General features: G+C 46.0%; 1 protein-coding gene across 1 annotated transcript in view; it reads left to right on the plus strand.

The window, feature by feature from the left end:
- Positions 1-4757: 4757 nt before the first annotated feature.
- The window catches only part of LOC142295902 (uncharacterized), a 69024-nt gene continuing 59139 nt past the window's right edge, over positions 4758-14642 (plus strand). The window contains exons 1-2 of the mRNA XM_075339018.1: positions 4758-4877; positions 4997-5161. Of these exons, the coding sequence (XP_075195133.1) occupies positions 4793-4877; positions 4997-5161 (250 nt within the window). The 5' untranslated portion in view covers positions 4758-4792. The remainder of the gene's footprint in view (positions 4878-4996; positions 5162-14642) is intronic.

The following is a 14642-nucleotide window of genomic DNA, read 5'->3' on the forward strand; positions in this document are numbered from 1 at the left end:
AAAACTACTGGAATAGCATGTCCATCTTGAATTGTCCTCATACCTCTCCTCCTGCTGCCTCTTTGACCGGCTACAATCTGGCTTCCGACCTCATCACTAAACTGAAACTGCTTTAACCAAAGTCACCAATGATCTACTAACCACCAAAGCCAAGCGACACTACTCTATCCTCTCCTCCTCCTGGACCTATCCTGTGCCCTTTACACTACTCTGTCCTCCTCCTCCTCGACCTGTCCTCTGCCCTCTACACTACTCTGTCCTCCTCCTCCTGGACCTGTCCTCTGTCTTCGACACAGTAGACCATTCCCTCCTACTACAGATTCTCTCATCTCTGGGCATCACAGACTTGGCCCTATCTTGGATCTCCTCATACCTAACCGACCGAACTTTCAGCGTCTCCCATTCTCACACCACTTCCTCATCTCGCCCCCTATCTGTCGGTTTCCCCCAAGGCTCAGTTCTTGGACCCCTGCTGTTCTCCATCTACACCTTCGGCCTGGGACAGCTCATAGAGTCCCACGGCTTCCAGTATCATCTCTATGCTGATGACACACAGATCTACCTCTCTGGACCTGACATTACCTCTCTACTAACCAAAATCCCACAATGTCTGTCTGCTATTTCATCCTTCTTCTCTGCGCGATTCCTAAAGCTCAACATGGACAAAAAAATTCATTGTCTTTCCTCCTTCTCACTCATCCCCTCCAAGAAGCCTTTCCATCAAACTTGATGGTTGCTCACTCTCCCCAGTCTCACAAGCTCATTGCCTTGGAGTAACCCTCGACTCTGCTCTATCCTTCAAGCCACACATCCAAGCCCTCTTCACCTCATGCCGACTACAACTTAAAAATATCTCCCGGATCCGTGCTTTCCTTAACAAAGAATCTGCAAAAACATTAGTGCATGCCGTCATCATCTCCCGCCTCGACTACTGCAACCTCCTGCTCTCTGGCCTCCCTTCCAACACTCTTGCACCCCTCCAATCTATCCTAAACTCTGCGGCCCGCTTAATCCACCTCTCCCCTCGCTACTCCCCAGCCTCGCCACTCTGCCAATCCCTTCACTGACTTCCCATCGCCCAACGACTCCAGTTCAAAACACTAACCATGACATACAAAGCCATGCACAACCTGTCTCCTCCCTACATCTCTGACCTAATCTCCCAGTACTTACCTGCACGTAACCTCAGATCCTCACAAGATCTCCTTCTCTGCTCCTCTCTTATCTCCTCTTCCCACAATCGCGTACAAGATTTCTCCCGTGCATCCCCCATACTCTGGAACGCTCTACCTCAGCACATCAGACTCTCCCCTACCGTGGAAAGCTTCAAGAGGAACCTCAAGACCCACCTCCTCCAACAAGCCTACAACCTACAATAGCCCTCAGTCCAGAACACCACTGTGCAACCAGCTCTGTCCTCACCTATTGTACCATCACCCATTCCCTGTAGACTGTGACCCTCGCGGGCAGGGTCCTCTCTCCTCCTGTAGACTGTGACCCTCGCGGGCAGGGTCCTCTCTCCTCCTGTAGACTGTGACCCTCGCGGGCAGGGTCCTCTCTCCTCCTGTAGACTGTGACCCTCGCGGGCAGGGTCCTCTCTCCTCCTGTAGACTGTGAGCCCTCGCGGGCAGGGTCCTCTGTCCTCCTATACCAGTCTGTTATGTACTGTTAATGATTGTTGTACATATACCCTCTTTGACTTGTATAGCGCCATGGAATAAATGGCGCTATAAAAATAAATAATAATAATAATTGTACATATATGTGCGGAATATGACGTCACCACAAAATAAAATCAGGGCCCAAATAAAGGTAAGGTGCATCATAATGAGGGCAGCGGCGCTGTGTGACAGTGCATACAGGACCTGCAGTGATGTCACAGTCATGTGATCACATACACACATCTTACTGGATAACATAAGATGGTCACATGACAGGAAGTGCAACACAGGAAAAAAAAATCACTTCTTCCCTCCTCCCCATGTGACTGATCACATGTCTATGACGTCACCACAGGTCCTGCAGTCATTAGGATACATGTGCAGATGATTTCCTGTCTCCTCTTATGTCTGCAGCCTCCTCTTCCAGACGTCTCCTCGAGCAGCACAGCGCAGAGATCCTGGGAGACTCCGCCCCATCAGGTGACATCATTATCACAGAAGTCAGACGTTTCCGGTGTTTCTTGACCAGGTTTGCACACGCTGCAGCAGGGATTTCGGTCACTCCTCCATACAGATCTTCTCCGGATCTTTCAGGTCACTCCTCCATACAGATCTTCTCCAGATCTTTCAGGTCACTCCTCCATACAGATCTTCTTCAGATCTTTCAGGTCACTCCTCCATACAGATCTTCTCCAGATCTTAAAGGTCACTCCTCAATATAGATCTTCTCCAGATCTTTCAGGTCACTCCTCAATATAGATCTTCTCCAGATCTTGCAGGTCACTCCTCCATACAGATCTTCTCCAGATCTTTCAGGTCACTCCTCAATATAGATCTTCTCCAGATCTTGCAGGTCACTCCTCCATACAGATCTTCTCCAGATCTTTCAGGTCACTCCTCAATATAGATCTTCTCCAGATCTTTCAGGTCACTCCTCCATACAGATCTTCTCCAGATATTCCAGGTCACTCCTCCATACAGATCTTCTCCAGATCTTTCAGGTCACTCCTCCATACAGATCTTCTCCAGATCTTTCAGGTCACTCCTCAATATAGATCTTCTCCAGATCTTTCAGGTCACTCCTCCATACTGATCTTCTCCAGATCTTTCAGGTCACTCCTCAATATAGATCTTCTCCAGATCTTTCAGGTCACTCCTCCATACAGATCTTCTCCAGATCTCTCAGGTCACTCCTCCATACAGATCTTCTCCAGATCTTTCAGGTCACTCCTCCATTCAGATCTTCTCCAGATCTTCTAGGTCACTCCTCCATACAGAATTTCTCCAGATCTTTCAGGTCACTCCTCCATACAGATCTTCTCCAGATCTTTCAGGTTACGGAGCTGTCGCTGAGCAACATTGTGCTTCCGCTCCCTCCAGAGATTTTCTATTGGGGTCAGGTCTGCAGATTGGCTAGGCCACTCTGGGACCTTGAGATGTTTCTTACGGAGTCGCTCCTTAGTTGCCCTGGCTGTGTGTTTCGGGTCATTTTCATGCTGGAAGACCCAGCCATGTCCAGTTTTCAATGCTCTCACTGAGGTAAGGGGGTTGTTGGACAAAATCTTGCAATACGTGACCCCATCAATCCTCCCTTTAATATGGTGCAGTCGTCCTGTTCCCTTTGCAGAAAAACCCCACACCCAAAGTATGATGATTCCACCCCCATGCTTCGCGATTGGGACAGTGTTCTTGGGGTTGTACTCATCCTTCTTCCTCCAAACACAGCGAGTGGAGTTGATACTAAAAAGTTCTATTTTGGTCTCATCTGACCACATGACCTTCTCCCATGCCTCCCCTGGATCATCTGATAGTCATTTATGAACTTCAAACGGGCCTGGACATGTGGTGCCGTGAGCAGGAGGACCTTGTGTGCCCTGTAGAATTTTAATCCATGAAGGTGTAGTATGTTACTAGCTGTAATCTTTGAGATTGTGGCCCCAGCTCTCTTCAGGTCATTGATCAGGTTCTCTCATATAATTCTGGGCTGATTTATGACCTTTCTTAGAATCATCCTTACCCCATGAGGCGAGACCTTGCATGGAGCCCCAGACCGAGTAAAATTGACAGTCATTTTGTGTTTCTTGCATTTTCTAATCATTGTACTAACAGTTGTTGCCTTCTCACCAAGCTGCTTGCCTGTTCTCCTGTAGCCAATCCCGGCCTTGTGCAGGTCTACAGTTTAGTCCCTGGTGTCCATAGACAGCTCTTTAGTCTTGGCCATGGTGAAGAGCTTGGCATGTGATTGATTGAGTGTGGACAGGTGTCTTTTATACAAGTAACAAGTTCAAACAGGTGCAATTAATACAGGTAATGAGTGCAGAGTAGGAGAAAAAACAACAGGTCTGTGAGAGCAAATTCTTTCTAGTTGGATGGGGGGATTCTGTCACAGATGAACTGTACCTATGGTAAAAATTACAGACCTGTCCATTCTGTGTAGGTGGGAAAACTTGCAAAATCGGCAGCGTATCAAATAGTTATTTTCCCCACTGTAGAAGACAATACCTGGAACCTTCATTGTATGAGCTGCACAGTCCTAGAATTCCTAAATTGAGAGACACTTCATCCAAGATCTTCTTTTGTCCTCAGGCTCCTTATGTGCAGGACTTTCCTTTACTAGAGGCTGGTCCTTCCCATCAGTGGCCCTCCGAGGATGGAGCAGGAGAGAGATCACATGGCGGCTCGGATATTAGACCTCACCCTGGAGATAATCTACTGGATCACTGGAGAGGTGAGAGCTTCACATCACATCCCTCTGATCTCTAGGAATAAAGCAGGGAAATGACGGGGAAGGTGGAGGATTCTCAGCCTCTGTGTAGTGACCGGCGTCTCCCCATACACAGGATCACACAGTAGTGAAGACGTCGTCTGGGGAGTGTGTGACCCCCCGTGTGTCAGGAGGACGGAGCAGGACCCCGAGTGACATCACCGAGCCTCCACCTCATTCACTGATACATGAGCGGAAGATCCTAGAACTGACCCACAGGATCACTGAGCTGCTGAGCGGAGAGGTGAGCGCTGCCGGGAATGCTGGGACATTATACAATACCGCTGCCGGGGGAGGGGTCTGCTAATAACGGCTCATTGTGTGTCAGGTCCCTATAAGGTGTCAGGACGTCACCGTCTATTTCTCCATGGAGGAGTGGGAGTATCTAGAAGGACACAAGGATCTGTACAAGGAGGTCATGATGGAGGATCCCCCGTCCATCACATCCCCGGGTAAGAGGAGACCGTCCTGGGCTGTAGAGGAGAGGACAGGGCTGAGAGTCGTCTAGATTCCCCATCATCTGCTCATCACATACAGACAATGTATTCATCAATGCCGTTATTTCCTACAGATGGATCCAGTCAGAGAAATCCCCCGGAGAGAAGTCCCCGTCCTCTATATTCCCAGGATTGGCCAGAAAAGGAGGAGAATGTCCCCCGGGATCATCAGGTGGATGAGATGAGATTTCTACAAACAATGAGTGATATTGGAAAATCCATATTAGTATCTGTCACTGGTAAGAGCTTTTCCTAGATATTTTTTTTTCTTGTAAATATTAATTACTGATTAGGAAACTGAGAAATCTGTCTTCTCTTCTTCCTGATCAATATTATCATTATTGTTTAGTGATCGTCCTACATCTTCTCATCTGTCTACCACCTTACACATCCTTTACACATTGCTGCACCGCCCTACACCTCCTCCTCATCTACCATCCTTTGTCCTCAGTGCAGAACATCTCATCTCTGTCTACCAACCTACGCATCCTTTCTACAGTGCTGTGTGCTGCCCGTGGTAGGCCTCTGATGTCACAGTGCTTGGTCACGCTGTCCAAGTGGTGAAGTGGCTATACCGGGCGCATGTGACAGGCTTTGTGATGGGGGTTAAAAATGATATATAAAAAGGGGAGAGAAAAATAAATATATAAACAGTTTGTGATACCAGTTGAGATGTTCAGTTTTGGTATAGCCAGGCACTGCTGGGGGTCCCCAGGAGTTAGGGGGTGATGCACAGTGCCAGAGGGTTGTCCCCTCACCCCCCCCATCTGAGGCTGGTTCCTGGTGATGTTGAGGTAGGGACGATGCAGCAGAGAATAATTGAGACAGGACAGGGAGCTTTTACCTTTTACTGAAGCTCTGCAGAACAGTCTGGAACATTCCTTACAGCCTTCACATTGATGGAGATCTAAGCTGCCCTGTTAAACGTTTGGTTTCTCTGCTGTGTGGTGGTCGTCTGTCCTCCTGCTGCTACTTCCCTTCATCGGATATTGGGATTTTCAAGACAGAACAACTGGCTCCTTGGTCCCTTCCAGCGAGGAGGTGCTTGAATCCTATAGAAAAGCTTACTGTTGCTTGTAGAAGTTTCCAGATTCAATGACGTTGCTGAGCTCCTGGGCAAATTTACTGCTCCTTCTAAAAAAGGCTAATAGTAGTCTCTCAGTTTGCCACTGACCCGTAAAGTTTAGGTGGCCTAGGTACTGATGCCCTGCCAATTTTTAGCTGGTCCCTCCAGAGGCTTCAAAAGCTACCTTAGGCCAGGACCAGCTCTATTTTACTTTTTTTATCACATGCTCACACTGACAATAACTGACTTTACCACACACTTAAGCTCCTTCCCATCTCCTCCTAGGGTGTGCACACAAGCCTTCTTATCAGTTCAGGTCAACAGCGCCAGTAAGGGAGTGTAGGAAAATGTATGTAAGTAGTGAACAGCAGAGAAAACCAAATCTCATTAAAGCTGGCAATACATGTTAGACATATTGAAATACACATTCAGCTATTCTATGTGGCAACTCAGGCACAGGGTGCCACAGCTGCACCACCCTACATCTTCTCCTCATCTCTGTGTACCATCCTACCCATTGTCTCTATAGTGCTGCACCACCCTACATCTTCTCTTCATCTCTGTTTACCATCCAATCCATCGTCTCTACAGTGCTGCACCACCCTACACTCCTCATCTCTGTGTACCATCCTATCCATTGTCTCTATGGTGCTGCACCACTCTACATCTTCTCCTCAACTTTATCTACCATTCTACCCATCGTCTTTACAGTTCTGCATTGTCCTACGTCTTCTCATCTCTGTCTAACACCCCACCTCTTTGTTTGGCTAATAATCTAAAATCCTCCATAAACTGAATCTCCTATTCAAGGATATAATAATTTTCTCATAATGCACTACTCTAGACGATCAGGTTATTACCCAGTGTCGAGAGTTTTAAACATTCCGTAAAAGCACATTTATTTAGGCAGGTTAATAACTCTCACTAACCTAACTTCTTTGTTCGCCCTTCTTCTATATTTTACTTTGGAATCTGGTCCGTATGTTCCACCCACTCCATAGACTCAGTTGTATTTTTTTTTCTTTTATATATATATATATATATATATATATATATATATATATATATATATATATAGATACTGTCTGGTGACCAGTTCATGCAACTCCCCATAAATGAACCAGTCAAATATTATTATATGTTCTAAACATTTTTATTTGTCGCTTTATTATTCTATCATATTGCCTTGCCATGATTGAATGTGATACAACATGGAGAGACACAAATACAATAACAAAAAAGATTCAAGTACAAATGTTGATACACAATGAAGCTTCCATGATATCTGTTATAGACATGATTGCAATTCTATAAGACGTCTGATAATAATAATCGCGAATACTGAAGTTAGGCTAACAGCTCTATGCAGCTGACCCCCTCCTTTGGAAACAGTTAATTAAAGAGAATCCTCTAAGGACAGCAGATGTGAGTTCTGTCTCTAACTTGAACAAAAATACAGAGAATGACAATGACAGAGTTATGGCTGATATAGGTAGGAGCATCAGCTTAAACAGGAAAACAAGCAGAGTACTTCAAATCTTTTGTCTCCCTTATAGAAATTATGAACTGAGGTTTTATCAATGACGTGATATATAAATGGGAAAGTTACATTTTTGGAAGTGGAGAATTCAAAGCATTGTCTTTCGTCACTGGATGATGGCCATGGTTCCACCAAATAGATATCGGCCAGATAGATGACAATATCTATTCCATGTCTCCTATCTATGGAAAGATAGAATCATGATAGGAAAGATGACAGCAATATCTCCCACCTGGGAGCTCCAGGGGCAAATATATAGTACAACTTGTGTGAATCTCATCATGTTTTAAGACTAAGACACATCTTATAGTTTCTGAAACCAGCCCTGTTATGAAGCATCATAAGGGAAGGTATATGGAGGTAACTTGTGTTTAATAAAAAGCAAATGCCAAATTATGATACTTGTCACTCCTGGAAAACACAGTAAAGTAAAATACAAAAACAAATGAGAAGGAAATTAACTTCAATGATAGGGTGATGCACTGCAGAATGATTCCTGCTATCTAGATAGCCTATTTATATATAGGGTGGTGATGGATGATGGAATGTCACCAAAGTAATTTGCTTCAATATGTGGAATCTACAAATGAAAAGTAGAGCAGGAGTCGAGAGGTTTTTCATAGACTTCCTTTTGGACCCTGATGTTGATGCGTAGAAGCATTTTTTTTTTGAGGGGGGGGGGGATTTAGCAGCAGCGACTTTCAAATTCTTGAAAAGCTTTGTCCAAGTGCCTTGAATATTTTGGCAGACAACTACAGCAGCAAACACAAGAGGCTGAGCAATGGTGGGAATGGAAATTCTTGGGCTTCATCCATAGACTGTCTTGAGAAGCAATTTAAAGCAAGACTCTGAGATGTGATTGTGGCCGAAATCTTCAGTGTCTTCCAGGACTTTGAGGCAAACTGCAATTCCTTATCAAAGAAAAATTGAGATGGGAGAAGGCCAAATTCTCCTTGATGAAGTGAAAACCAGCTGAGGAGCAGAAGTTATCCCAGTAATCCAGATCAGATAAAATTCACCCTAATACAAGAGGAAATCTACCATAAAATCCTGTACAGGAGACAAAACATAAATCAATTTCAATCTATTTTCAGCTCTTGGATGAAATAGGTAGAGGCTGGAGGAGGTAACGTCTGGATGGTTAGAGATGGAGCCTTCACTGCAAGTACAGACAATTGTTAACAACCTAATCAACAATAGAAGCAGAAGAAGAGTTCACAAGTATGCTTAAAGAGAACCTGTCAGCAGGATTTAGCACTATAAAGTAAATACATGGCCATAATGCTGCTGTGATGCTGATTAAATGGATACCTGCTGTGAAGAAATCCGATCTTAGGTCGCTGAATAATCTTGCTCTAAACTAGGGGGACTTGGGAGGTAGGGTTTCCTTCTTCTCCGTCACTGAGCCCGCCTTCTCTGTTGCTCCTACAGGTCACTGCCTACTTTTTGAATTTCCGCGCTACTGCCTTGATTCTGGTGGGCAGCGCATTCACAGTGCGATTCTGCTGGCAAAATGGCGCTGGTTGCGGCACATGCGTAGATTGAGATTTCAGCTCAATGACCTCTTCGTTAAGCCAAAATCTCAATCTGCACATGTGCCACATCCAGTGCCATTTTATTGAAGAGTGTGCACAGTGTGATTCTACAGACTGTCTTTAATAAAATGGCAATGAATGCTGCGCATGCGCAGATCGAGAAGGTAGGCTCTCTGTGACTGGAGAATTTCTTATTTATCAATCAAGGAAGTGGAAGACATCTGCTCTCTTTGAAGACTTTATTTTTATATATGAGGAGACAACTCAAAAGCACCTTCCAAGATCAATAGGCAAGAGTGTCTGCCCTTCTAGGATTATGTGTTTTTATAGCAATACATTCAAAGAGAACAGCTGCAAAAAATCACATATTACATTAGCCTCGGAAAAAACAAAAATCTCTTATTTTCCAGCCCACCAGATAAAGAACTTGTAACAATAATCTACTTTAGAAAGTACATTATTTGGCCTTGAATAAATCTTTCGTCTTCTGCCATATTGTCCTGACAGGAGAAACATAGATAAAGTATGGGGCAACAGCTTACTCTCCCACTCTTCATACATCAGTAGATACAAAATCATGAGTACAGAGAGATACAATTACTTATTATATCCAGCTATTAATAAGAGACTAAAATTCAGGTGTCTCCCTCTTAAAAGTCCATATAGATATTTGGAGGTGGAATATCTAAAACGTACTAGGTCCACCCTGTGTCTCCCTACTATGACAGCATCGATAGCCATATGGCGCAGTGAGATGATCCCTAAGATCCAGGTCCCGCTGTCAGAAATTTCGCTCAGAGCATTAGAATCCCACATTCCATATACAAATTTGAGTAGATGGGAAGCAGCGGGTTTTGGCGTTTTGGCGGACTTTTACGATGGTGCAGAGATTAGGCCCTTCAACGATATACTTCGGGAGCACCCCTCCCTAAAGGGGTGTTTTTATCAACACCTGCAGATTCGCCATTTTCTAAGCACAAAATTCCCCCCGGGATCAAACCCGACCTTACCCACTGTTAAGGCACTATTGTTTAAAAAACTAATGAGGCAACCGGGAATCTCTTTAACCTACAAATGGTTGAACAACCCCTCTGACGAGCAAAAGCTCCTATACATGACTAAATGGGAATCAGATTTAGGCATTAACACCTCCCCCTCGGCGTGGCATACTGCGACACAGTGGGTGCAAAGATCCTCAAAATGCATTAACCATTTGGAACAGCTGAAAAAGGTGCATCTACGTTGGTACCATACGCCGGCAAAATTGGTGCATTACATTCCCAACTACTCACCGCTCTGTTGGAAGGGCTGCCTCCAGAGGGGATCACTGGGACACTGTTGGTGGCACTGTCCGAGGGTCCAACCTTTTTGGATAGCAGTTTTCAGACTCATTAGTGAAATAACAGGTGTGCACACCAACCCCAACCCAGGGCTGGCAGTTCTGAATTTGGGCATAGACTCGTACCCGCAGAATTTTAGGGGACTGATTGTGCAAATTCTAATAGCTGCCAGACAGTGTCTGAGCCATTCGTGGAAGGCCACTGAAGCTCCCTCTGGAACCGAGTTATATAGTAGGATCGACCAACAATGCCAATATGAATACTGCCTTGCCCACTCCCTAAAACAAAAAACTAGAATTCTTACAATATGGGAACCCTGGCTGTCATCCAGCCATGCAACACCTATTACACAACTATTCCCCGGGCAAAGAGCACCTAGCTGAGATAGAGCCGATGGAATTATAGCCCTGGCTCGGCTAGCCAGGGGGCTAAAGCATTGAGACCCTGACTGAGGCAGCAGTTTATGAGAGAAATCTAGGAGGAGTTGATGGCCCTGGCTGGTGGACTGGGGTTGGTAATGCAGGCAGGCATCTAACCCTGTACCCCTACTAACCCCCCCCCAACCCTACCTTCTTCCCCTCCCCCTTTGTTCTTGTTCCCCCTTACTTGAATGAAGTCCCCATCTTTCCTTCCCCCTTCCTGCCTCCCCATGTTGTTGTGTGGTTAAAGTGTAAGGCAGAGGAATTGTAACTGGATTGTCTCGGAGTATATTAATGTATGGAGCCCTCATGTGTGGGCAGTTGACAATTGTTCTCTTAAATTACCATGTATGATTTTGTATCTGCCGTGTTTTCAATAAAAAACTAATTGGATTAATAAGAGACTAAAATTCCTATAACACTACTCATAATGAATACCGACTATTAAATATTAATATGAGATTAAAATTCTTATAACACTCTGTCAGATATGTGAGGATAAAATCCAAACATGAGTATTCGGTGAAGACAGTAATAGTTAAATTCAGTTTATTCAGGTCTTTTTTTTTACATGTATGAAAATTTTTCTCAAGGCACAGATTATCTCCGGTACCTTAGGATCTCAAATAGAGCAGGTAGAAAAATTCTTGTAGAATATGTCACATTTTTCTTCTTCAACTGCTTTATGAGGCCTGTATCTATCCCAATCACGGGGGCCTTAACATTCACAGACAATGGCCTATTAAAATCTGGATGATGGAGAACCAGATCAGGACTTGAAGTGGTTAGACATTTTGCCCCAGAATGCAAGAAGAAGCGACAGAGCAGCATCACATGGATTAAGGCATATCCAACTGGCCCGTGAATTAACACGATCATCTGAACATAGCATAGCCCTCATTTGTTCTTGCTAGCAGGCGCTACCTGGGCCACCTGTCGGCCCATTCCTATACATCCAAAGGCAAGGGATTGCATATAGCAACAGTTTTGCAATCTATAGGCTTGTAACACCATTATGATTGTAAGATCACTAGAGCGTCCAATAATGATTTCTCCTTAATAGTCCAAAGGAGACTCTGCAATCGATTCTTCAAAGCAGGAGCTGGAATTTATTCCAGAGCAGATACAGGAAACAGGTTATAAGGCAGGCAAACACGCGCAGGTGTCCAGAGATTGGGTGGTTTGGTTATCTGGCCACGAACTATAGTGTTAGGGCATTTTATACCTGGTTTAGACAAAGGGTCACATGTTGCAGAAAAAGGCATATATAAGTTACATCAGACTGCGGCAAAAGGCGGTCATATTCTAAGACAAAGAAGGCGTGAGTCTGTTACGGGGGGCTGTCTGATAACCTAAAGGAGTATCAGACAGTCAGGGTCCACCGTGCAAAGACTCTGCTGCAGACTATGGCAGAGTGCAATACCTCTGTTAACTCACAGAAGGATATAATAAGTAAGTAAAGCAATTCCTCCCTTACTTGGAGGGTGTGTGGAATGATCTCTGTTAATAATCACAGAGACAAAGGCAATGTGTGCGAAATGGCACCTACCTAGGTCCGCTCTTCTAGTGGTGCAAAAGAGACGAACAGCAGCGTAAGCCGCACAAAGCTCCTACCTGCGTTCGCTCCACTAGTGTGCGAGGACACGAACCACTAGATATGGCACCTGCCTAGGTCCGCTCTTCTAGTGGTGCAAAAGAGACGAACAGCAGCGTAAGCCGCACAAAGCTCCTACCTCTGTTCGCTCCCCTAGTGTGCGAGGATGCGAACAACTGCCAGACGCAGTATAAGGAACGTTACCCTAGCGGCAACGTCCACCTACGAGTCGAACCACAAGGCCCAGCCAGACCATGTGGCTCAGGCACCTGCCTATGTCCGCTCCCCTAAGAGGTAAGGATACGGACAGCAGCCGAAGCTGTAAGGTATAAGAACGCTACCCTGCCGGTAGCGCTCACCTAGCATAGACAGAGGAATGCCTAGAGGAACGCGCACAGAGCGTCTACTCTTATGCATGAACCAAGAGGACTGAGCGCCATGCGGCGTGTGTCAGGGTCTTATATAGACTCTGTGCCTCATCCAAGATGGAGAACACCAGAGCCAATCCGCTGCCAGAACGACAGGAGTGACGTCATGCTGGCCTATCACCGAGCAAGGCATCACAAGCACATGACCAGCGACCAATCGGCATAGAAGGTGTCAGAGACATGTGACCTCGTGTCAGCGATGATGTCACCCGCACATGTGCAATGGCTCCAAGATAGGACTTAGTCTCCGGCGCTCGCACATGTGCAGTAGCAAGAAATCTGGACTTAGTCTCCAGTGCTCGCAGCAACCGTAACAGTACCTCCCCCTCAAGGGCCCCCCTCCCGGCGACGCAGGTAATCGGCAACTAAGTCGGGAGCATGGACAGCCTCCTCAGGCTCCCAAGAGCGATGTTCCGGGCCGTAACCCTCCCAATCTATCAAGAAGAACCTGCGCCCTCTAACCATCTTAGAACCAACTATGGCTCGTACCTCATAGCTAGAGCGAGAGGAATCAGAGGCAGGAGAGTGCACTTCACGAGCGTGAGGTAAAATAGCCGGCTTTAGCAGTGAGACATGGAATTTGTCATGAATCTTAAGATGGACGGGTAACTTCAATTGGTAGACTACAGGATTTACCTGTCGAAGAACCTCATAAGGACCCAGGAAGCGAGGAGCAAATTTGACAGAGCTCACGCTAAGTCTCACGTGTTTTGCAGAGAGCCACACAAAGTCCCCTGGAGAAAAGACAGGAGCCGGGCGACGAAACCGATCGGACACCGTCTTCATACGGTCCTTAGCTGCTTGGATCGACTCTTGAGTCCGATCCCAAACCTCTCTGGCATTAGTTGCCCAGTCGGCCACAAGAGGAGGAGGTGCAGCAGCGGGAAACGGTACCGGTACCCTAGGGTGTTGCCCATTATTGAGTACGAACGGTGTCTGCCCAGTGGCCTCAGCCAGCGAATTGTTAAGGGCAAATTCTGCCCAGGGTAGGAGGGAGGACCAGTTATCGTGGTTCTCAGCAACAAAGTGTCGAAGGTATATAATCATAGATTGATTGGTACGCTCAACCAAACCATTGGTCTCCGGATGGTATGCCGAAGAGAGATTCAACTCAATTTGCAGAAGGCTACAAAGATCTCGCCAGAAACGGGAAGCAAATTGCGGGCCTCTATCACAAATGATACGATCTGGCATCCCGTGAAGCCTAAAGACATGCTTGAGGAATAGTTTGGCTAGTACCCTGGAAGATGGGATTCTCGATAACGGTACGAGATGAACCATCCGGGAGAAATGGTCCGTAATGACCCACACAAATCTATGTCCCTGTGAACATGGAAGATCACCCACAAAGTCCATGCCTACCACCTCCCATGGTCTATCTGGCACTGGTAAAGGATGCAAGAGTCCAGCCGGTCTCTGTAGTAATGGACGGTTGCGAGCACACGAGTAGCAGGAACCGACATATCTCTTGACGTGGCTGGCTAAGTGTGGCCACCAATACCACCTCTCCAGTAACTCTCGTGTCCGCCTAATACCAAAATGCCCACCCACCTTTGAGGTGTGGGCCCATGACAGTATATCATTCTGTCGATCAGGCGGAACAAAGGTCTTGCCCGGTGGGATTTGGTCTAACGTCACAGGGGAGAGCGTATGAAAAACCCTGGAGGGAAGGATAAGACGAGGTTCGTCAATCTCCTCCTGGGTAGAAAGCATAGAGCGAGACAGGGCGTCTGCCTTGTTATTCTTACTCCCAGACAGATAGTTGATGGAGAAGTGAAAGCGGGAGAAAAACAAGGAC

Source organism: Anomaloglossus baeobatrachus, chromosome 3 (genome assembly GCF_048569485.1).
Source record: "Anomaloglossus baeobatrachus isolate aAnoBae1 chromosome 3, aAnoBae1.hap1, whole genome shotgun sequence".
In the NCBI taxonomy this organism is placed as follows: Eukaryota; Metazoa; Chordata; class Amphibia; order Anura; family Aromobatidae; genus Anomaloglossus; species Anomaloglossus baeobatrachus.